General features: G+C 40.3%; 1 protein-coding gene across 6 annotated transcripts in view; it reads right to left on the bottom strand.

The window, feature by feature from the left end:
* CHD8 (chromodomain helicase DNA binding protein 8) overlaps positions 1-24,589 on the bottom strand; it is a 62,285-nt gene that overhangs the window by 32,670 nt on the left and 5,026 nt on the right. For 3 of the 6 annotated variants that reach the window (XM_013059458.2, XM_013059462.2, XM_004758570.3), the window contains exons 2-5: positions 7,933-8,990; positions 6,703-7,065; positions 5,602-5,987; positions 4,157-4,271 (exon numbers count right to left, since the gene is read on the bottom strand). In XM_013059458.2, the coding sequence (XP_012914912.2) occupies positions 4,157-4,271; positions 5,602-5,987; positions 6,703-7,065; positions 7,933-8,775 (1,707 nt within the window). In that variant the 5' untranslated portion in view covers positions 8,776-8,990. Of the gene's footprint in view, positions 1-4,156; positions 4,272-5,601; positions 5,988-6,702; positions 7,066-7,932; positions 8,991-14,826; positions 14,927-24,589 lie in introns of those variants that run through there. The other 3 variants (XM_013059461.2, XM_013059463.2, XM_013059464.2) reach the window with 3 other exon arrangements.

The following is a 24,589-nucleotide window of genomic DNA, read 5'->3' as shown; positions in this document are numbered from 1 at the left end:
TAGGATTAAGTCCCACATCAGGTTCCTTGCTCAGTGGGGAATCCTGCTTCTCCCTCTGCCTGCTTCTCCCCCTGCTTGTGTTTTCTCTCTCTCTCTCTCTGACAAATAAATAAATAAAATCTTTTTAAAAAAATCTTAAAAAGATGTAACATTTCTAAAAGAAAGTGTGGAAGAATTTTTTATAATCTGGCAGTAGGAAATACGTTTCTAATAAATTGATCAATTTTACCTTGCAAAAAATTTGAGATATATACATATTATAACGAAGTTGAGAAAAATAATAAACTGATGGGGAAAACACCAAATACTCCATTTCCTAAGCACAGAGTTCTTTTGAGTAACTAATAAAAAGACCCATAACAGAGCAGAAAGATGGGCAAATACGATAAATAGACAGTTAGTAGGAAAAAAACACAAATGGCTTTAAATGTAAAAAGATGCTCACACTCATAATAAATTATAACTGATACCTAAATTGAGATATCTTTTTTCTTTTTTTGCACCTACCTAACAGACTGGTAAAAAGCAGCAAGTCTGATCAAATACTGAAATAGGAACTTGCACATACATTGTTGGTTAGACTACACATGGGCATAACCTCTATAAAAGAAAATCTGACAATACCCTTTGGTCTAGAAATTTCACTTCAAAGTTACTACCCTACGAATAAATCTGCACATATATACAAATCTTTGTAGCATTACTTGTAATAGTAGAAGACCAGAGAAAAATCTTAATGCCCATCAATAGGGAACTAGTTAAACAAATTATAGTATAATCAAGATATGGAATACTACAGAAGAGTATTCAAAAAGAATGGGTAGTTGACAAAACCAAATACTGAAGATGTGGAACTGGAACTGTCATTACTGGTGCAAGTGTAAAATGACACAATCACTTTGGAAGTTGACAGATTCTTACAGAGTTATAATGTTTATTTATGTAACTACTATGGTCTAGCAATCCTATTCCTTAGGTAGGAGAAATGAAAACCCATGTCCAAGAAGTAATAAAACTGTTCACTGCAGCCTTACTCATAATAGCTCCAAAATGGAAACAACCCAAATGTCCTTCAACAGATTTGTGGGGTTTTTAAAATTTTTTTTTTTAAGATTTTATTTATTTATTTGACAGAGAGAAATCACAAGTAGGCAGAGAGGCAGGCAGAGAGAGAGAGAGGAGGAAGCAGGCTCCCTGCTGAGCAGAGAGCCCGATGCGGGACTCGATCCCAGGACCCTGAGATCATGACCTGAGCCGAAGGCAGAGGCTTAACCACTGAGCCACCCAGGCGCCCTAAAATTATTTTTAATAGTTGTTTGTTTGTTTGTTCATAAATCTACACCCAATGTGGGGGTTCAATTCATGATCCCAAGATCAAGAGTCACATACTCTACTGACTTAGCCTGCCAGGCACCCTTCTACTTTGTTGTTTTTAATTGCCACGCAGTATTCTATGGTTCAGATTTTCAGAATTTTATTAACTATTTCTCCTCTATGGACAATGAATTTTTGGACATTTCTGCTATTACAAATACTGCTGAAATACATATGCATCATTACATACTTTTGAAAGTTTCCTTCGTGCATAATCATTGAGTCCAAAGTCACTGACATTTTAAATTTTGTTACATATTGAAATACTGACTAGCTAGAAAGATTGTCTCAATACTCCCATCAACTGTGTGAAAAGCACCTTTTCCTGAACTCCACTGCCAACAATGGCATTACCACTTATGGGCTGAATTATAAACCTCTAAGTTTTTTGTGTGTGTTTTTTAAATTTTATTTATTTATTTAAGAGAGAGAGTAAACAAGCGAGCAAGAGAGAGTGTGAGCATAAGCAGGGGGAGGGGAAGAGGAAGAGGGATAAGCGGACTCCGCCAAGCAGGGAGCCCAACATTGGGCTTGATCCAAGAACTCTATGATCATGACCTGAGCCAAAGGCAGACAATTAACTGAGTTTAAAAAATGCCCCCAATCCCCCAAAATTCTTATGTTGAAACCCTAATCCCTAGTACCTCAGAATGTGGCTGTATTTGGAGAAAGAGTTTTAGAGAGACGATTAAGATAAAATGAGGCTGGTAGAGTGAGCCCTAATTCAACTTGAATGGCATAATTACAAGAGGAAATGTGGACACACAAAAAGACACCAGGATATATACACTGAGAAAAGACCATCTAAGGACATAGTAAGAAAGCAGCCTTCTGCAAACCATAGAGAAAGATCTCAGAGGTAACCAAACCTGCTGACTCCTTGATCTTGGACTTCAGAACTATGCGAAGATCAGTTTTTGCTGTTTAAGCCACACGGTCTGTGGTATTTTATTATGGCAACCCTAGCAAACTAATACACCACCTTTTAAAATTTGTATTTTTGTTATTACAAAGACTTGCCTTCAGTTTGTCTTCTAATTATTTAACACATACTTAACCTGACCCTTTATTTTATTTAACATACATATATATAACTCTTCCTATGCTGTCTTACCATGAGCTAAGCACTGTCCTAATTGCTTTATAAATGCTTCCAGTCAATTCTCCTAACCACCCATTTGGTAGGCATTATTATCTGCATTTTAGAGATAAGGAAATTGGGTCACCAAGAGGTTAAATAGACTTGCCTGAAGTGACGATGTTAGTAAGTAGTAAAGATAAGAACCAAGGAATTCTTGCTGCAGAATTTATGCTCTTAATGACTATGTTATTTGTAGAATTTTGTTACATGTACATAATTTTTACATTGTCAAATATATCTATCTTTCCTTTTATGACTTCTGAAAACCCCCTTGAAAGAGAGAATTATTTATAAATACTTGAGAATGGAGCACCTGGGTGACTCAGTGAGTTAAAGCCTCTCCCTTCAGTTCAGGTCATGATCCCAGGGTCCTGGGATCGAGCCTCACATCGGGCTCTTTGCTCAACAGGGAGCCTGCTTTCCCCTCTTTCTCTGCCTCCCTCTCTATATACTTGTGATCTCTGTCTGTGAAATAAGTAAATAAAATCTTTAAAAAAAAAACTGAGAATTATTTAAAAAACTCATCCATGTTTTACAATAAGTTCATGATTTCAAGTTTTACCTTTGGACTTCAATTAAACTAGTATTTGTTTAAAAAGTGACACAAGAAATCTGGTTTTATTTTTTTCCTACATGGGTAGCCAGCTGTCCTAACATAATTTATTAAATATTCTTTCTTTTCATTGATTTAAAATGGCATTTTAATTCATATTCTAAATCCTCATAACCATTTGAATCTATTTCCAGACTCTATTATCTTTATTAATGTTATTTCTTCTCTAATTCCACACTCCTAGTAATTATTATTTCATACTATATCTAATGTTTGTTAAGTCAAATTTCTGTCTCATTTTCCTTTTCAATTTTATCTTGGCTAGTCTTTAATGTTAATTTCCCCAGAAAAACCCAAGTATCAGTTTGCCAATGTAATGAGTGTATCAAGAAAGAGGGAATGCATTTCTGAGTATTAATAACAACAGCAGCACTTAAGGTTTGTTTAGTACAAGCCTCCATTTACCAAGGAAAAATTCAGACACAGTAGCTAAGAAAATTGGCCAGGCCCATAGTATTACTCAGAAGTACCATGGGTCTCCCAAATCTTAATACCAGATTCTGTGTATGGTTGGAAACCAGAGACAAAGATGATATTGTAAAGCAACAATCAGAGACAGAGGACCAAACTTCTTCTGGTCCAGCTTCTTTTATTCTCTTCCAGTGTTTCTCACCTTAAAAAGGTAGGAAAAACCATTGTGCCTAAGCACCCAGTTCACAGAGTCAGAACCCTAAAGTGTAGAAAAGGTAAGGCAAAGGAATAGATGAACAGTTCTAAGAGAAACCAAAGTACTGACATAGTCATAACAACAATGAAGCATAATTTCATAGCTGCTTAGTTTCTGAAACACTGGAATTCAGAATATGACTACTGCTTTTGTATAGTATGGTAATATACTTTTTGCCTAAAAAATAAAAATTTTAAAAGACACAACCATGACCAGGTCCCACCTCTTTTACCTTTTAGGCCTACCTCTCTTTTAGAAAAATTCTTGAAATATGCACAGGGTTAAAGTCTCTTTTATCTATTCCTGGTTTGCCTGTCAGAATTAAACTTGATTTTTCTAAGTTCTTTCAGAATCCTTTTACCTGAATGCTGCTTTCTTCATCTTCCCGGGGTGACTGGGCAGGCATGACTTCTACATCTGAATTATCAGATGAGGTATTACGCTTTCTCTTCTTACCCACCACAGGAGTGATGGTGCTAAAAAGGAAAAACCAAATTCATTTGCAGTGAGGGTCAAATTCATTTAGGAGAAGAAAAATATAATTAATCTAAACCATCATATATGAAACTTCCTAACAGCAGTGTCTAGCTCTTCAGTCAGTACGACACATCATTAGGGAGTAAGGTGTTTGAAAATAGAAGATATTCGGGTTCCTAAGCCACTGGCTGGCCTTTACAACCAGATGTGACTAATCCTTTCTACTACTATACTCACAAATACCTGAAGGAAAGTGGCATAAGACAACAGAATCCTGGCCCAAGAACTACAAGGCCTCACTTTAGTTCCAGTTCTGCCATTAGCTGCACATTAGGTCCCTTTTTTGTAATATAAACACTGATGAAAATACCCAGCCTGACAATTGCTGAGGATTAACTAAGACCGGCGATATGAAATTTTTTTTAAGCTAAAAATCCTCTCCAATTATAAACCATTATTAAAATTCCACCACAAAGCCTGAAGAATCCTAAGGGATAGAAGCCAGGGAAAAAGGAGTGAAGCTACAAGACACGGAAGGGAAAGAGAAGATGATTGTGGTAAGCCCTGGTTCTGCCGACACTCCTTTAGGCTGACAATGGTTGCTAAAATCTTCTCTAGTTCAGATGAGATTCAAGAACAGGGCAGCTATACCTAGTAGGTATAGGATAGTAAGAAATCTCTTCCACACTACGGTGATACAAAATCACAAAGACATATAAAAACAGTCAACTTTTAATCCTAACCCCCAATTCAACAATTAGTTATCTTTCCTGTGCCTTGTTGCTTCTCTTTCAAAATATGCTAATTTGCACATTTCTGTTTAACAAATCATATAAGCATTGAGACAAAGAAAAGAAAGGCCTTTCTATCTTGTCACAGATAGATCACTTTGAACTATGTGTATAGCTGCTAAATACAAGCAGATCCTAGGGGTGCCTGGGTGGCACAGCCAGTTTAATGTCTGACTCTTGGTTTCAATTCAGGTCCTGATCTCAGCGTCATGAGATCAAGCCCGTTATCACTCTCTGCACCATGAACAGAGTTTGCTTGAGACTCTCTCTCTCTGTGTCTCTCCCCTACTCTCACTCTCAAATAAATAAATAAATCTTTAAAAAAAAAAAAAGTAGTTCCTCTAATACTGATTTATTTTTTTAAGTTTTATTTTCCTAAGTAATCTCTACACCCAATGTGGGGCTCAAACTTAACAACCCTGAGATCAAGAGTCACATGCTCTATCGACTCAGCCAGCCAGGCACCCCTCACTACTAATTTAAAAACAAGTGCACTTCCCTCAAATGTCCCAACCAATTAGCAAAGGGTTGTACTCACTTCAGCTTACTCTTGCCCTTAGTTTTAGAGGTACCAGATGTTTTGCTCTTCTTTGGCTTTTCTTCCTTGAGCCTCTCCCCACTGCTCTTTTTCCTGCGTTTCTTCTCACCTTCTTCTTCAGGCCGAACACTGGGCAATTCATCCTCATTTAGGACCCGAGGTATATTCTGCTCACCCCGGGCACGGGCCCTAGCAATAGCTTCTGCTACAATCCGATTGGCTTTCTCTTGCTTCTTCTGGTGCTCCAGCCTGCGATTTTCTTCCATTCCTATCTTGCCCCCAGTATGAGGAGCAGAGCTTGCTGGTGAAGACAAAGCTGCCACTTCACTGGCACTTAGAACTTTAACTACGGAGAGCCCAGAAGAGGCCCCTTGGGAAGAGCCAGCCTACAGAAATAAAGACACTAAAATTTCAATATGTTTGTAGCTAAATAGCCTAAATAAAATCTAGCTCTAAAGCAGATAGGATGGAAACTTTCCATCTCTAATTCCTTAAGAATCAGATTCGGAACAACTCTTACCGAACTTGGACATATTAGGGGGGAAAAAGTGTTTTGTTCTGGTGGTTTTTTTTGTTTTTGTTTTTTTTTTAAGTTGAAAGGGGATAAGAAAAGGCAAGAATTGTGCCAAAGCAAACTTCAATATCCTTTACCATGCTCCTAATGTCAATACACATCTCCATTATTGTATGACTAATCCTGATCTCTAGGCCAAAAGTAAATAAAATCAAATTCTACTCTTGGTGTACCTTTATCCCAGTAGGGGGTGGGGGGTGGGGTGGGAGGAGTGATAATCACTTGACCTGTTTAGGACAACTTCTTTATCTTCCAAATGAAAGAATACTGCCAATCACTTCTACTCCACAACAATATCAGGAAAAAGATTGTAAATGAAACAGCTTGAAGACAAATATTAGATAAATCACCTCTTATCCCAAACCTCACAGTGACCCTCAAATCTCTTCATATAATTAACCAAAGTCTCCACAGTAAAAGAAATAAAAGCCTGCGTTTCAGTTCCAAGGCATGACTCCAAGGACCCCACACTCAACAATGAGTGGTTGCTGAAGGGGACAACAGGGGGCTACCTGTGGAGGTCTCACCTGCGGCTGCAGCACGACCTTCAGTGGTACGGAAAGTCTTTGTCCTGGGCTTTGTCCGGGCCCCATTATCTGAGCCTGCTGCACAGAGGAGAGAGTCACTGGCTGGGTTGAGGGCGGCTGCGGTTGTGATGCTGGCGGCTGTGGTACAATCTGGATTTTCTGCTGTGGCTGTTGCACCTGCAGCTGGATAGTTACTACTTTGGCGGGCTGCCCCTGAGCATTCTTGGCTTGGGTCAGGGCTGCCAGCTGGTTGCCCTGTAACACTATCTTGCCTGGTAGACTCCCTAGAACGACATGCCGGTGTCCTTGGGGACCTCCAGACTGTGGCTGCTGGAGGACCAGGGTGATGCGTTTTGATTCACCCTAGAGTGAAGAAAGGAAATTGCAAGAGGTGCAACATTAAAGAATGATATACTCTTAAGTATTTACACCAGTGTTCCTCATCCTAGAACCATCAAAACTCAGAGTCAGAAGACACAGTACAATTCATTTTTTTCGTCCTCTTATCTGTCCTGATTGAGTTTTCTCTGTAACACCTCTGCCCAGTGGGTATCAGGCCTATTTTTCACAAACTCCTGATGGAAGGCTATCTTCTAAGGTAGTCATTCCATTTTCTGACAGTCTATTAGAACAAAAGTCTTTATAATCCACCTCCTCATAGCTTCTTTCCATTGGTCCTACTTATTTTAATACCATCCCCTCCCCCACAAACTCTTTTGGCCCTTTATTCAGAGGCTAGAACCTCTACTCTCTTACAATAGAAACTAGCCTTTTCACTGGATAAAGGAGGACAATCTCAGTAATAAGAACAGGGAAAATATACACATAGCTTCAGTAAGTCTTGCAAATATAAATAAATAATGACTGTTCCCATAGCATCCAGTATTTCTCATAAAGCTTTGTATCATACAGTATTGTGAGTTCTTGTTTACTGTCTGCCTTCCTGGCAGATCGTGAGCTCTGTAAGGACAGGGACTGTGTCTGTCTTGTTCAAGACCAGCTAGGCACAGTGTAAACATGTAATAAGAGCTCAAAAAAATATGTCAACATTAACTGCTTCCACCTGGTAAGTAGCAAGTATGTGGCTGTCAATGCTAACTGATTTTTTAAAGAAGCATAGGTAGAATTTAAACAGGATTTCCTAGAGATAGGTCTTATGTGCTCTCTTCTCACACAGTTGCTGGGCCCTCTACTAAACCAAAATTCACCTCCCCCTTTCACTCAAGTCACCTGAGTAGGTGTAGAGGTCAGTGTAACTGCAGGCTTCAGTGGGGGCCCTGTGGCCCCAGGGTTTCCAGCAGGAGCTGAACCCTTAACTGGTTGTAGGACCAGCTGCTTTACTGGTCGGCTGGGCTGGACAATGCGCTGAACAGCAGCCTGGTTCCCAGGGACCTTGGCGGCCAACACTGTATTACCAGAGACAATGGAAACACCTGGTCGAAGGGGAGTGCCGGTTAGCACTTTGGTAAAAGTAACTTTTCCACCATTGGCTGTGCCAGCCACCAGGGGCTGAGCTGTGCTGGTGATACCTTGGGCCTGAATTTGTGCCACGTGGGCACCAGTGACTGAGGAGCTTGGTGGGGCCTTAAGGATAACAATCTTAGGGGCTGACTGAGGCGGTTGTCCTCCAGTACTACTGGAGGAGACAGCTGTGGCAGAGACACCCATGAAAGGATTCCCTTGGCTCAGGATCTCCTGGCTCTTGGAGGCCTGCAAAAGTCCTGATGTTGGCGTCGGTGTCTGTAAGACAGGTTGGGCTGGCTGCTCCTGGCTGACGGGCTGAGTGGTATAATCATGCAAAGTTAAAGATTCTGGAGCTGGAGCTGTCGATTCTTTGGGAAGTTCTGTGGGGGCTGTCTCATCTGGTGGGGGGACCAGGTCACTTGCTGATGAATTCCCCACATCACCACCTCCACCATCCTGGTTCATCTGATCCAAGGAGTCCAGAGAGCTTGGTAGTCCAAGGGCTTCCTCAATGGGGTCTTGTGTGACCTGGTTGAAGCTGTCATCAGTCAGAGAGTCCAGGCCAAATAAATTTGGGTCATCAAACAAATCCATGATGGGGTCTGCCATCTTGGGAAAGCAATGGAGGGTACTTCACCAAGGTCTAGGGAGGGAAGGGGAGGGGGGGTACTGGCTCTCCCCTCCCCTCCCCTATTAAGAAAAAAATGTACACAATGGAAGAGGACTACTCTTCAGGTATAGAGGCAAGAAACAAGTGCATGTCAGATTGTCCTGACCTTCATGGAGCAAGATGGCTAGGTCTTCAGAGGAAGATGGTGAAACTCCTGTTGTGAGAAGACAAATGGAAAATAAGCAAAATTGGTGACCTCAAGGAAAACTTCTCCTTCTTAGGAACTACCTTAATATCAACTGGCATCAAAATAATAAGAGAAAACGGAAATGTGAGGTAATCTGAGGACAGAGACACAGCAGAAAGAACACCCACATTTTTGCTTTAACCTAAAACTATAAAAGAAATAAACCAAACTCCTTTTTGGGCTCTTAAACACCTACACACTTTGAAGTTTCTGTCTGTCAAGATCTCTTGGCTGTCTCTGTCCATTTCTTTCTACAATTATCATTCTTAGGTAGAGATCAGGAGTATAGCATTCACTCACTTTATTTCAGGTTAAGTTGACAGAATTTAACAATATGCCAGTAGCATTTCAATGACTGTAGATAAAGGTTTCTGAAATATATTGCATTTCATAAATTTCCCTTGTATTTTAGATGCTTTCACTTACTACTGGCAAAAATAACCACTTTTAATCAAACTCACAGTACAACCTTGCTACACTTTTTCTTTTTTTTAAGATTTTATTGATTTATTTGAGAGAGAGAGAGAGCAGGAGAACATGAGAGATTGAATGAGGGGAGGGGCAGAAGGAGAAGCAGACTCCTGGTGGAGTAGGGAGCCTGATGTGGGACTCCCTTCCAAAACCCTGGGATCAAGACCTGAGCCAAAGGCAGATTGCTTAACAGACTGAGCCATCCAAGTGCCCAATCTTGCTACATTTTCAGTGTGATTTTACCCAGAAGTTCCCAAACTTTATTCTAGCTAACATATCAATCTATATATACTATTTCTGTTAACTCCCTTCCCCCTTTCTCATATTTGAGATCAAAAACATCCTTTGCAAGAAATTCAAAGAACTGTACATTTTAGGGGTGCCTGGGTGGCTCAGTCGGTTAAACATTTGCCTTGGGATCAGGGCATGGTCCCGGGATCCTGGGATTGAGCCCCACATTGGGCTCCCTTCTCAGTAGGAAGTCGGCTTCTCCCTCTCACTCCCCTTGCTTGTAATCCCTTTCTCACTATCTGTCAAATAAATAAACAAAATCTTAAAAAAAAAAGAGAGACTTGTACATTTTAGTTCCACTTATATTCCCAACTTTTTCTCTCATCATTTCCTATATATAACCTACATTCCAGGCCAACTAGACTATACAGTTCCCCTAATGTGATTCCTATCTGCATGACTTTGCCTATTATGCTGTAGCTTCTGCTTAGAATGTACCCTCCCCCACTCCCAAGCATCTCTCCCAGCTGAAATCTTTCCTACCCTTTCAAAGGTCTTCCTTTTATTCCAAAAGGTGAGCTCTGAAACTCTGCCCCTTTCACAGCAAAGCAATTTGTGATGACTTGGTCCTTTCACCTTCCTTAAAATACTCACAGTGTTGTCTGCACCTTATTTAAAACACTTGTACTTAATATTTTACTAAAATGACCGGTCTCATGTCCATATTCTCTGAAGGCCCAAATGGTTCCTTTGTGCAAATTATAAAAAGCTGCCTGCTCCTTAAGATGCTTGTCTGCCATCTACTGGAAAACTGCCATACTAAACATATTATCAATGATGATAATGAATATGTGCAATGCACACTCTGCACAACCCTGCATGGTGGTCCAGCTGCTCTTTCCCCAAGAGACAAAAAGTTCCTGGATGGTAGGAACCATATCTTAGTTATGTGTGGATCCCCAAAAGAACCAGGAGGGTATCACACACACAGAAGATACCAAAAAAAATACTTAATGAATTAATATATTTGGCTGCAGTATATGGAATGAACCATTCAGACCTTTTAAAAACTAAATGGTATCTCTGATTTTAAGATGAGACAGTAACTTCCCATCTTGAAAAACTGTCCTACAAATAACTGAAAATACGTTTACGAAATCTACATCTGAAGATGTAAGTTCGTGAAAATGTTGGAAAAAGGAAAAACTAAAACAAGGAATTAGGAGTATACCACCATATAACTAAACTATATGAAAATATGAAAGTTCTCTGTATATGATGTCTATACTTGACCATTCAGGAAAGCCTTGGTTGATAAGACCTTTTCTCTTAACTTTTAGAAGACACTGGAAGACATTTGTCAGTGACAGAATATAGATTTTACTGAAGACTTTTCCCTAAAACCCACAAACTACTTTTCCTTTCCTCAACTTATCCCAGGTACCCTTATAAAACAATAAAATGTGGGTAAATAGCCCAGAAACTCAGATTTAAAGAGAACAGACTGATCAGTAGTTGACACAACAAAATTACAAAGTACATGTGGCCGCTCTACCAATATTAAACAAGATCTTCCTTGTTTTGGTAAATACATCCTTCACATCTCCCCCAGAATCCCTATCGCTTCCCACTTTTGGCCAAACTATTCCACCAGCTCATTCCAGCTTCTCCTAATACTTGCCCCAAAGTTGCTCCAAATGACAATGAGAAAAGTTTTATGTATTTCTTGATTCAACAAAAATCTACTCAATAATTTTATGAATTTCCTCAACACTGCCATCAGCTTTTTTCTAGCTATGCCCTACTTGGCTACTTATTATCTTTCATCTGTTCACTGTCACAGAAGTTACATTAAACAGATCTAATTAGGTGTCATACAAAAACTACAATAAATGTTTCCTCTAACTAGAAGTTTATGCTAATAGTTTATAACCTGTCTCTTCTTCCATGAGGCAGGAAGGATTTTCTCCTTTCCACTATTCCTTGCTATTTATTCTTTTCCTCCATAGCAGCCTGATCTCAGACAGAAATCTCATTTTTTTCATGGGAGAAACAAGGCTAACAGTTTCTGAAATATTTCCTTACTCTCAAAACAACTCAAGAGTAAGTTTTTAGTGGCACCGGAGTGGCTCAGTTGTTAAGCATCTGCCTTCGGCTCAGGTCATGATCCCAGGGTCCTGGGTTTGAGACCCATGTCAGGCTCCCTGCTCAGCAGGAAGCCTGCTTCTCCCTCTCTCATTCCCCCTGTTAGTGTTCTCTCTCTTGCTGTCTATCTCTCTCTGTCAAATAAATAAATAAGATCTTTTTTAAAAGAGAGAGAAAGAGTTAAGTTTTTAAAGGTCAATCAATACATTTATCATTTATCTCCCTTCCCAATTTTGGGGCCAAATTTCTACTTCCCCAGTTCAGTCTGGACCTCGTAATTTAAAAACATCACCACTGATTTAATGCCACACCACGTTTCACCACTTCTCAGTCCCCTCACATTAACTCACTTCTACTAATCTAATTCATTTTGTACATATTTTTTAATCCTAGTCTCCTGATTCTTTTCTAATTTCCATGTTTAAGTTGTCTTTGATTCTCAAAGATGAAACCTTCTTCCATCATACCTCTAACTTTCTTCAACTCTCCTTCCATTCCTACTTTGTGGGTCATCCTGGCTATATGCACATCTGGCCTATTCTACCAAGCTCATCTATCCCATGAATTATCTTTCTATGGTTCAATTGCTGGTAGCAACAATAAACAGATGTTAAACGGCACCTGAGGAGCTCAGTTGGTTAAGTGTCTGCCCTCAGCTCAAGTCATGATCTTGGGGGTCCTGGGATCAAGCCCCCATCCAGCTCCTTGCTCAGGGGGAGGTGCTCTGCTTCTTTCTCTTCCCCCTCTGCTACTCTGCCCCCAGAACCCCTTGGCTTGTGCTCTCTCAAATAAAGAAAATCTTAAAGAATAAACAAATAGATGTTAAGCTTTCAAATATATGAAGCACTTAAATATCCCTAAGTAAAACCATTGCCTAAAGAAGTCATACCAGACTTCTTTCATATTGAGAATGAAAAGCCAGTCATGGCCTACCATTGCCCCAATAAGAAATGCACATAAATGCTCAAAAGGAACGACAGAGTTTGAGAATTGCACATATTCACTTTCCATAATTTTAAACTCATGACAGAAACCTTAGGGGAACTGGGCAGAAGTGAAACATACCAGCCGGTTAAGGTTAGAATCCAAGGCCACCTATCTATAATCTCCGTGTAACAAGCCAGTTAATGTTAAACAATTTATGTTAACAGCCTTTCATCTCACCTTCTTTTAAAGGGAGAAGTATTCCTTCTCCATGAAGTAAGTATAAACTGATGTTCTGCAGATTTACCACCTTTGATATATTTCTTTTTTTTTAAAGAAATCTGTAAAATCCCAACTCTTCTATTTTTATTTTACCAGTCTCCTTTCCCTTGCCCATTTCAATAACAATACGTCTGTAAAGGACTTTGTTTTCATTCTACTCTATACCTTCCATTGCAATCTCCCCATACCTTTCAACAAAGTAGTGATTCTCAACCAGGGGATGAAAAATATGTGTAGTTTGAAAGTGCATACTCAATGTCATAATTTTATATTTATCAAATGGAAAAGGAAGAACACATCTCAGTGTTTTGGGTATTTATAGTCAATAAAACTAAACAAAATCTTCCTGGCCAGTGAGGATCTATAAAACACAACAGGGGGCAAGGGGTGGAGAAGCATGCCTGGTTTTGAAGGGTTATCAAGATCCCTATGGTAGGATAAGATTTCTTACAATCTCTCAAAAGGGAGTTTATCATAGTTTATTGTTTATGATGGATAAGAAACACTGCAACAGAGATTAGTCCAGCTGTCCAATAAATGAAATTATATAAACTGAACTACAGACATCCATTTTCCAGACTTCTCTGTACTGTTAATCCTCTTAGAAGATAATGAACTAACGCCATATTGACAAATACTTTTTTTTGGTAATAGGCACTTCCAGAAAATACCACCCATGCCCACTTAACCTCTAACTGCTCAAAGATTCAGAAAACAACAAACTATTTTACTTCAAAGTATGAATCTTGTTATTGGAAACTGTATCCTTTCAAGAGGCTCAGCTGAAGACAGACATAAACACATGTTATTGAAACACAAGATGGTCAGAAGCAGCTTAATCTAAATAAGAAATCCCTTGAAAATAAAATAATCAGAAGGCCTAAAATGAAAATGATTAACATAATTTTTAAAAAGAAGAATTTAAAAGCTGTACCACAGAGACATCTGTAAGACCCAAAGAGCCTCAAATCTTATAAAGAAATGGGAAGTAAACATCCAAGGTGAATGTAATCACAATTTAGGGTCAGCAAGGGATCAGGATGGAAGGACACAGAGCATAAGAAATGGAGCTATTAACTTGGAGGCACTCAGATTTCCTCAAGAAGATCAAGATCCTAGGCCATTTTCTCTATCTTCACCATTCTCACTTCCAAATGTGTGGCTACTGTTTTTGTTTTCCCAATTACTGAAAGAAAAAGCACTCACACCTCAATCAGGGGTATGGACATTTGGGGGCAAACATGGCTGGTAAAGTGAGCCTTTCTGAATAAGAGAAAAAGTAAAAAGCAACTATGAAAGCTAAAACCATGTACGTATATTCAGGGAACCAACGGGAAACTACAGAAATTAAATACTCATACGAAAGAAGAGAAGGGGAAAGGTAAGGAAGTGAGGGGTTGGCTGAGAGGGAAACGCTACAGGGGGTGGGGGTGGCGGGGACCCGGGTACATTACCTGCTCATACTGCCGGGGTTGTTGCCAGTAAGGCCCATACAGCAGAAGGGGAGAGATTTCAGGCAACTGGCGCCCCCAAAATAGAAATGAGGTACATGCACTTGACGGAGGGAGCTAGCGGGGTACCCTCCTGGGTGGGGATGGCCAAGACGGGAAGATGCGGGGGGTGGGGGGGGTGTGGATGCCCGGGTGGGAGCAATGTTAGGGCGGAAGCTACAGGCTGGAAGGCCCGACAAAAACCTGAAGGAGAAAAGGAGCTGTGCCTCAACACAGCGGGCTAAGAGAGATGCCTTTACCTGCAGCGGCCGTGGGGGGCCGGTTCGCCCCTCTCGCTGTCTCTCCAGCACCAGTTCCCCCCACCTCCTGCGCAACCTAACTTGATGCTCCCGCCCGCCCCGCGTCTTCATTGGCTAAATCCTACTGCCACTCACAACAAGCGCAAGAACGCAAAACAGCGCAAAGGGCGGGACCAGAAAAAGCTTCCCCCTCCCCCGCCACCGCGGGTTAGGTTGAGAGCGCACGGAGAGGCCTATCCGGTTTCTAGGGCCGAGGCGAAGCCTGCAGCTTGCTTGAAAAAAAAAAGGGGCCTGGCTAGAGGCACACTCTCCTGCTGCGGGAAACTAGTCCTGGGGATTAAATTCCCTACCACCTACACTGTATTCTGCACACTGAAGAGCGTAAACGCGGGAGGGAAGGTTCCACACTATGCCAACTCTGCCTCCCAATGAATCCCCTACCTTCTAGCAGCCCTGTCTATCCCTTTTCCTGTGGTAACTATACCAGATCCCACTCCCCATTAAAAGGGGGCAAATCTTCCAGCATGGGAATGAGTCAGCCCTGATGCTGTTACATGGTTTCTGCCACAACCATAATGCTGGTTTGTATCTTTGATACTCCAACCTTTGGGTAGCTGTATCACTTTCCAGAAAGTAATTCCAGGTGCCCTCTAGCAATTCCCAGACCCCTCCCCTCCAAAACACACATTCAGTACTCATCCCTAAACCTGATCTCTCACCCTCAAATCACTTCTCTTGAAACTCAGTCTTCTGACATACTGGCCAGTATTCACTTTGCAATGCCACTTGAGACCACTCTAATTCCCAACGAAACTAGTCAACCCCAGAATGATGGTACCCAAACTTAAATCCTTCAAAGTAAACAAGTGCTAAAATCAGCTGCTTACCTCCTGACCCAACTAGTTTCCTCTGAAATGTAACCAGCCTCAACACTGAAATCCTGTTTTCTGTACTCTAGGACAAAACTGAGGAAGGTCAACTTGACCTTAGCTCTCCTATTTTTACAGATCTTAGCATTACCACTATTATTAGGAAGACCAATACCACTCCTTGAAACAACAATACCATTTTACTCAGACTCAAAACTTCAAAGGCATTTATGAAACCTCCACCTGTATCCACCATCCAATCATTTGCCAAGTCCCACGGACTCTCTCAAAATATGTCACAAACAGATTTTGGAGCTGGCAAGGACTTTGGTAATTATATCAAGTCAAACCTCTTGTACAGTGAGAAAACTGAGGCTTAGAGAGATGCGTGATTCAACTATGAAACTAAGAGGAAAGTAAGGATTAATATATCTAACTCTTATTTCTGCTGCCACCTCTTTATGCAGTTACTTATGTTAAAACAAACAAACAAAAACTCATAACTGATCCCTTCCCCTACGAATCCATTCTGCTACCAGATTAATTTCCTAAAACACAGTTCAGTTCAAATTAGTCTCCTTAAAAACTTTCAAAGGTTCCCTGTTACTTAAGATATAAATCAAGACTACATCTTGCCTTTCCAGTCTTATTTCCCACTATCCTTATACATCTACACTTATATACTTGCCAAAACACAAAAAAAAACCCAGCTTCCTATTGTCCTATATTTTTCTTACAGCCTAGCTAATGCTACTATCTTCAAAGTATACTCCATCCTTATTTCATTTCTTTGCCTCAACAAAATCTTATTTATCTCCTAAGATCTGTATCAAATGCTTTTTCACTGTATCTACATTTATTGAGATTATAATACACTAACTAATGTGGAAATATTAGAGAACCAAAGGTGAATAAGACATAATCTCTACCCTCAAAGAACTCACAACAGGTAGGAGTATATTTGGGTATATATGTGGGTAGGGGTTGGAAAATAGGGATTATGACAATAGTGACAAATATAAACAATCATAATACAAGATGATAAGGGCAATGAAATATGCAAGAGGCTATTACAGGAATACAGATGAAAGGGATTAATTTAGAAGGAAAAAGTTATCAAGAAAGTCATTTCTTGGGCGCCTGGGTGGCTCAGTTGGTTAAGCAACTGCCTTCGGCTCAGGTCATGATCCCAGAGTCCTGGCAACAAGCCCCACATCAGGCTCCCTGCTCCATGGGGAGCCTGCTTCTCCCTCTCCCTCTGCCTGCAGCTCCCACTGTTTGTGTGCTCTGTCAAATAGACAAAGAAAATCTTAAAAAAAAAAAAAGTCATTTCTTAAAAGATAAGCAGCAGTTAACTAAGGAAGGTAAAGTGGGCTACAAGAAAGGAGTATTCAGGCAGTAGGGATAATAAGCGCAAAATCAAAACAAAGCACAGCAACAGCAGATAGCACGAGACATGTAGAGGAAACTCTAAGGAACTCTGTAGTTCAGTCTCGCTTAAGTATAAATCATGAAAAGAAACTGGATGAGATTGAAAGGATAAGTTAAGGCCAGACCCTTCAAGGAACCATGCTAAACTATTTTCTGATAGGTGGATGAGGAGCCACTGAAACACAGAATGACATGATCAGAACTGTGTTTTGGTTGGCAAACTCTGGCTACTGAATAGAGAACACATTTGGGAAATTAAGGGTCAGAGGACACAAGCAGTTAGGAGGCTGCTGTGGTAGTCTAGAAAAAAGCTGTATGGTAGAGGGGCACCTGGGTGGCTCAGTGGATTAAGCCGCTGCCTTCAGCTCGGTCATGATCTCAGTGTCCTGGGATCAAGCCCCACATGGGGCTCTTTGCTCAGCGGGGAGCCTGCTTCTCTCTCTCTCTCTCTCTCTCTGCCTGACTCTCTGCCTACTTGTGATCTCTCTGTCAAATAAATAAATAAAATCTTTAAAAAAAAAAAGCTGTATGGTAGAAATTTGATTTTTCCCCCCTGCTCAGCAACAAAAGCCCCTTTCCTACACTGAAGAATAGCTCAGGGTAAAAGTCTCAATGGAAGGCTAGATCTTACCTCCCACTACAGGCTGTTAGAGGAGATGGGAAATCAGAGTGGGGGTAGGGAGGGGTCCCACTTCCTCTTCCTGGCAAAGACAAAGTACACACATGATCTAGACTAGCTTAAGTGGACAGTCCTTCAGAGAAATTTGACTTTGCAGAGGTAATACAAAAACCCAGAACCAACCAGCTAAACAACACTCAGCAGTGACAGACCCTTGAGTTCTACTACAGCACCCTAAAAACACTATTCAGTGGTATGACCTTGGACATGTCCTCTGTTTCTAACCTCCCTTTAGTTTCAGATCATTTTCTAAACCAGGCTGTCTAGCATTCGTATCGATTTTGTGAGCCACAGAATATTTTTCCAATAAATCACATTTCTGCTTAAGTTAGCCAAAAGATGATTTCTGTTGTTTGTAACCAAGAACCCTAATAAGGTGATTAGTGCCTGAATCACAGCAATGTGAGTCAAAAGGTAATGATAAGGAAAGGACAGAGCCAAGTAACACTTCAGGGATAAAAATGCGCAGAACCGGGCACCTGGGTGGCTCAGTCGTTGAGCGTCTGCCTTCGGCTCAGGTCATGATCCCAGAGTCCTAGGATCGAGACCCACATCGGGCTCCCTGCTCAGGGGGAGGCCTGCTTCTCCCTCTCTCACTCCCCCTATTTGTGTTCCTTCTCTTGTTGTGTCTCTCTCCCTGTCTCTCTCTGTCAAATAAATTAAAATCTTAAAAAAAAAAAAATGCACAGAACCTACAGTTTAGAGAGAAAGATGAGTTCAGCCACGTTGCATCCAGTCATGTTGAGTCTGAGTTGCCTAGAGCAGGCTAAGTAGTGATATTTGATAGGAGAATGGATGTATAAATCTAGAAGTTAGCTGGTGATAATTTAGAATTCTCAGTATCTAAACAGTAGTTTTAACAGTGGAGCTTACCCAAGGAGTATGTAGAATAGAGCAAGTATACAAAAAACTGCACCAATACTGTTGGGGAGACAAGACAGAATGCTGGGTTCTGTGAAAGACTAAAGAATCCATGACCATTCCAAACAGAGTAGCTGCTAGTCAGCTCTAGTTAAGTGTTGCCATATGGAAATGCACATCCAAGGTTGAGCGAGAACTTCAGATTTTTTTCAAATGCCAGAAATAGAGTTTTATGTAAATCTAGGTTTTAAATGTAGACAACTAATTAAAAAAAAATTTTTTTTAACACTCTGCAGCCTAAACAAAACACTTAGCTGGAAACCCATGTTGAGATTTTTTGAGGTAGAGTGAGAAAGTCAAGGAGGAACCCAGGAAAACATCAGGATTTAAGAATCAGGGATGCCTGGCTGGTTCAGTCGAAGAGCATGAGGCTCTTTTTAGGGGGTGGGGGAGAGGGAGAGAATCTTAAGCAGGCTCCGTATGCAGTGTAGAACCTTACATGGGGCTAATCTCATGACCCTGAGATCATGACCTAAGTGGAAATCAAAGGTCAAATGCTTAACTGAGTAAGCCACCCAGGTACCCCAGAGCAAGCAACTCTTGATCTTGGGGTTGTGAATTCAAGCCCCAAGTTGGGGGTAGAGATTACTTAACAAAACAAAAGATTTAAGAATCAGAGTAAGCAGGACACTGGGCTGGCTCAGTCAATACAGCATGCAACTCTTGATGTCAGGGTTGTGAATTCAAACTCCAAGTTCAGCATGGGACCTACTTAAGGGGGGAGAAGGGGTAAAATAGGTGATGGAGATTAAGGAGTACACTTGCAGTGATGAGCACCAGGTGTTATATAGATCTGTTGAATCACTATATTGTATACCTGAAACTAATACTACACTGAATGCTAACTAACTAGAATTTAAATAAAACTTTAAAAAGGTCGCCTGGGTGGCTCAGTGGGTTAAAGCCTCTGCCTTCGGCTTGGGTCATGGTCCCAGGGTCCTGGGATGGAGCCCCACGTCGGACTCTCTGTTTGGCAAGGAGCCTGCTTCCCTTCCCCTCTCTCTCTCTCTCTCTGCCTCTCTGCCTAGTTGTGATCTCTGTCAAATAATGAATAAAATCTTAAAAAAAAAAAACAACTTTAAAAAGTTAGGGGCACCTGGGTGGTTCAGTGGCTTAAGCCTCTGCCTTCAGCTCAGGTCATGGTCTCAGGGTCTTCGGATCGAGCCCCACATCGGCCTCTCTGCTCAGCAGAGAGCCTGCTTCCCTCCTTCTCTCTGTCTGCCTCTCTGCCTACTTGTAATCTCTGTCAAATAAATAAATAAAACCTTTTTTAAAAAAAGTTAAATAAAAAAAGAATCAGAATAAGCTACAACTAAGTAGGGAGAAAAAGAAAACTAGAGAAGCAAACAGTGCAATGTCACAGAAGCAAACAAGAGTAGAGAATTGCAGGGGGAAAAGGTGATGAATTCTATCAAACAAAAGCAAAAATCCTTCTAATCCTTACTTTTCATTGTCAAGCCCAAAGTAATCAGTTCCTTTTGAGCTTCCGTGGCATTTTGTTAAGCACTCTTTTAGGATAAGCATCTTCTATTTTATATTGTAGTTATACTTGTACATAAAGTTATAATGAGCTTTGAAATCAGAGGGATCTGGGTTCAAATTTCCATCCCACCAAGTAAATTAACCTTTTTGAGTCTAGTTCATTCTTCTGTACAAAGGAGAATCAAGTTACAGGGCCATTAATGAAGATTAATAAAACACCAAACACAGTATTTGGCATATAAACACTATGTCCTAGGAGATACTCAACAAACGTTGCTGGATAAATCACTGGGGAAAAATTTTGGTTTTGCCAGTGTTTCTAGGTACCTAAGAGATGCTAGTCAGCCTTTGAGGGAATCACCAAAATAATTTGTTAATTTCAGGAGGCTAATATCTAGGTACTTGAATGAATGTGCACTCAGGCTCTCTTCCTCTATTTTAAATCTAATCTAAGGCAAACAGGAATAACTACACTTTAGATTCTAAAGTCTGAAGATTATGTTCAACTAACTGGCTCAGTCAGCCTAAACCTGCTATAGAGGTACGTTCTAAAGTCATGAATATCCAACCTTGAGTGTTAACAAACCTAAATGAATACTCCCAGGGATCCAAAGAAGGGACACAAAGATCTTAGAAACACCTCTCCCACTCTCACTTTTTTTTGGATTGCTTCCAGGACATCAGAATGACTTTTCTGGTTTTCCTTCTGGCCTCTCTGGCTGCTTCTACTTTACTACTCTTCTCTTCTACCAGTCTTTCATTGTTGGAAGTTCACGAAGGTTTGGCCCTAAGGCCCTCTTTAACTCTCACTCTACACTTTTTTTCAAGAATGTCTAATTTACACACATGGCCTCAACTATTAGTATTTCCTTCAACAAATTATCTATACAGTTATATCTCTTGGAAAGAGGTCTACTTGCTTACTCAATGGCTTTTCTAGATAGTGTCTCCAGTCTCCTCAGCAGACCCACCTAACTCTTCCTATAACAGACTTATCTTTTTTAAAAAAAGATTTATTTATTTGAGAAAGAGAGAAAGCATGCTCGTGTGAGTTGGGGAAGGAGTGGAGGGAGTAGACAAGAGAATCTTAAGCAAATTCAGCACTGAGCACAAGGGCTCGATCTCACCCCCTTGAGATCGTGACCTGAAGTGAAATCAAGAGTGTGATGCTTAACCATTAAGCCACCCAGGCATTCCCTCCCTACAGTCTCCTTCATTCCCACCACCACACATGCACATACACAAGAAGGGTAATCATTCTCCAGCATCTCCCTTTCGGTCACAAATGCAGAGACCAGAAAATAATCCATTTTTTAAATTTTTTTAATTTTTATTTTTTTCCCATATCCATTATTTTAAAATCCTACCTTTACCTCTTAAATATCTCTCAAATGCATCCACTCTGTCTCTAGCGCCATTCTGGATCAATTTACCATCCTCAATTCCCTGAAGTATTCCAAGTGCCTTCTAACTGGTTCCTCTCTATTCTGCCTATTTACCTCTTATGTACCCTTCAAAGCTCACTTTAACAACATCATTTCAAAGAAAAGCTTTCCCAGTTGTTCCAACAAAAAACAGCCAAATTTGTTGAGTACACATACATTTCATACCCAGCACTCTTCTAAACAATGAAAATGCATTAACATATTTAATTAAGCCTGAAGCAATTTTTTTAACAGAGGAAACTAAGGAAACAGGAAACTGAGGCACCAAGAGATTAAGTAATTTGCCCAATATCCCACAGCTAGTGAAAATTGGTTCCAGATTCAAATTTAGGCTATGTGGCTTCAGATGTCACATTTCTTAAATACTTTATTATATTATGCTTCAGGTTATATGCCCCTATTATAAATTCCCCTAAATATCCACAACTTTTTATAGCATGGATTGAATAACTGATTATATAATTATTTGATCCCTCCCATTAGAATGTAAGTTCCACAAAGGCAAGAACTGTGTGATTTGTTGATTACAATATTCCCTTTGCTTATCAGGTGGGCATTTAATGTACTTTTCTTGAAGGAGTGTATTTTCAACATCCAGCCAAAGGTGTGTGGGAGTGGGGCTGTGGAGAGGTAATGGGGAGGTTTCTGAGCAACAGCAAGGGCTTCTCTCAGACTGTAGAGATAGTAAACAGGCAGAGGCATGTTTTCTACCAGAAACATTCAGAAGAGGCATTATAAAATCCTTTTAGAACCTGGGCTACATGCAATATACATAAGACTTTTCCACAGTGTGATAATTACTGTTAAAAGTAATGAAATTTTAGTGATTTCCTTTAGGCTCAGGACTATAAAGCCTCAGTGGTGGCCAATTTAATGCTGTGGCAAGAGACAAATAGATGACAATACACCCATATGACCCAAACATAGGGTATGGATTCATTTTCAAATCAGTCTCATTGTGGACTTTTTTTCCGATAAAATTCTAGAGTTTTGGCATAAGTCTGAAGATAGAAAGTAAGAGCTTCATCTTTAAGGATCACTGCCCTTAGGCCAAATTCACTGGAAAAGTTCTTCTTCACTGGCACATGGTCACCAAGATGAAAATAATATTCTGGGTTCCAACTGAGGAACATCTAACTGGATCAATATATGCACCTTGTGTGATGCCACTTGTGGGCAAGCCAGCATAAGTAACAATATATACAAATTAAGGTAACAAAGTCCTGGTCCTCCTTAAGGTCCCCCACCACACACACACAGCACTCTTGCATGCCCCATTTTAACTGGGCTAAGTATATGTGCATTTGTTCAGCCTAACAGAAAAATATAAATATTTACTTAATTATATATGAGGTATTGTTTCATTGCAACATTTATGTTAAAAAAGTGTATGTGGTGAAGGGAGGAGAAACATTTTAAAGCACTGTTATTATTACACTTGTGCCTCCAGGCACAAAAAATGACCCCAGTGACATGAGACTAATGAAAATTTAAATTTAGTGGACTAGTTTGACTTGCATTGGCTAAAAAATAGTTATTTGCAAGACTGACCAAGTGAATTTCCTCTGCAGAACTTAAAGTATTCCGGGGCGCCTGGGTGGCTCAATGGGTTAAAACCTCTCCCTTCGCCTTGGGTCATGATCCCAAGTCCTGGGATCAAGCTCCGCATCAGGCTCTCTGCTCAGCAGGGAGCCTGCTTCCTCCTCTCTCTCTGCCTGCCTCTCTGCCTACTTGTGATCTCTGTCTAATAAGTAAATAAAATCTTTAAAAAAAAAAAAAGAACTTAAAGTATTTCACATAATCTTATCTTCAACTAAGTTAATGGAAACAAACTATTATTCTTTTTTTCCCTTTTAACAGAGATACAAAGACAAAAATAAATCTTACATTCTCAAGGTTCTTCAACTGTGAAAGGTACAGCTATAACAGGCTACCTAAATGCCTACTTGGCCTCTTGTGGTCAAAGACTGTTCCCAAAGACATAGGGGTCAGCACTAAACTTTTCGGTGTGGGTAGGCTGGATCATGAATGGGGTTTTGAAGTTGGACAGACCAGAGTCCTACTCCTGGCTAAGTTACCTAACCTCATAAGACTTATTTTTTCTCTTCTGTAAAATGAAGCTAACATCACACACATTTCAGGGTTACTCTGAAGATTAAAAAATAATGTACAATGTTTGGCACATAGTAGGCAAAATGGAAAGCAGTTTATTCTTTCCTATCCAATAATTTCAAAGTGTACCATTAAAAGTCTCTCTCAAAGCAGAATTACTCCTTAGAGACTTGGCTGTGCTGGTCTGTTAAGCAGAATGGTGGGATACTGAAATAGATGTAAAAGTGTCACAATTAGAATAGCAGGACTGCTGGGCAGGATGAAAAGACTCTGAGAAAGCAGTACAGCCCTTTAACCTTAAAACCATGGAGAAGACTTCAACTAGCCCTAGTGTCTAGAGCAACATACAGGTAATTCAATTAATCATTTTTTGTGTTTGTAGGAATGAAGCCAGTGTCTATCTTACAGTACTTCACTTATTTCACAATGCCTGCTGTGGAACATATAGGTCTCCAACTGACTAGGCTGCCCCTTGATAGTTCACATGGCCAGATCCAACCACCTTGACTCTTGACTCCCATGACTTTCAGGACAGCTGTGAATGGAAGCGACCATTACCAATACATATTTAAGGCCTCATGAAGAAGGCGCCCCCTCAACCCCCGCCAACAGGAAGTATACCTGAAAAACAGGCAAAAGCACTACATTTTATATGAGAATTGATGTGTAAATAAACAAAGAAATGACTCATGTGCTCCACTCCCCAGACAAGGAGAATAAAGAATAACTAAATACTGCATGGAAGCAATGAAGAAGAAAACACTGAGTGAAGGGTTCATGCTCATGGAATTTGGCAGCCCCTGTTCAAAAATCCAGAAAAATCT

Source organism: Mustela putorius, unplaced genomic scaffold (assembly GCF_011764305.1).
Source record: "Mustela putorius furo isolate JIRA1106 unplaced genomic scaffold, ASM1176430v1.1 tig00003896_pilon_pilon_pilon, whole genome shotgun sequence".
In the NCBI taxonomy this organism is placed as follows: domain Eukaryota; kingdom Metazoa; phylum Chordata; class Mammalia; order Carnivora; family Mustelidae; genus Mustela; species Mustela putorius.
The sequence above is the reverse complement of the archived record's forward strand: the minus strand, read 5'-3'. Positions and strand labels throughout refer to the sequence as shown.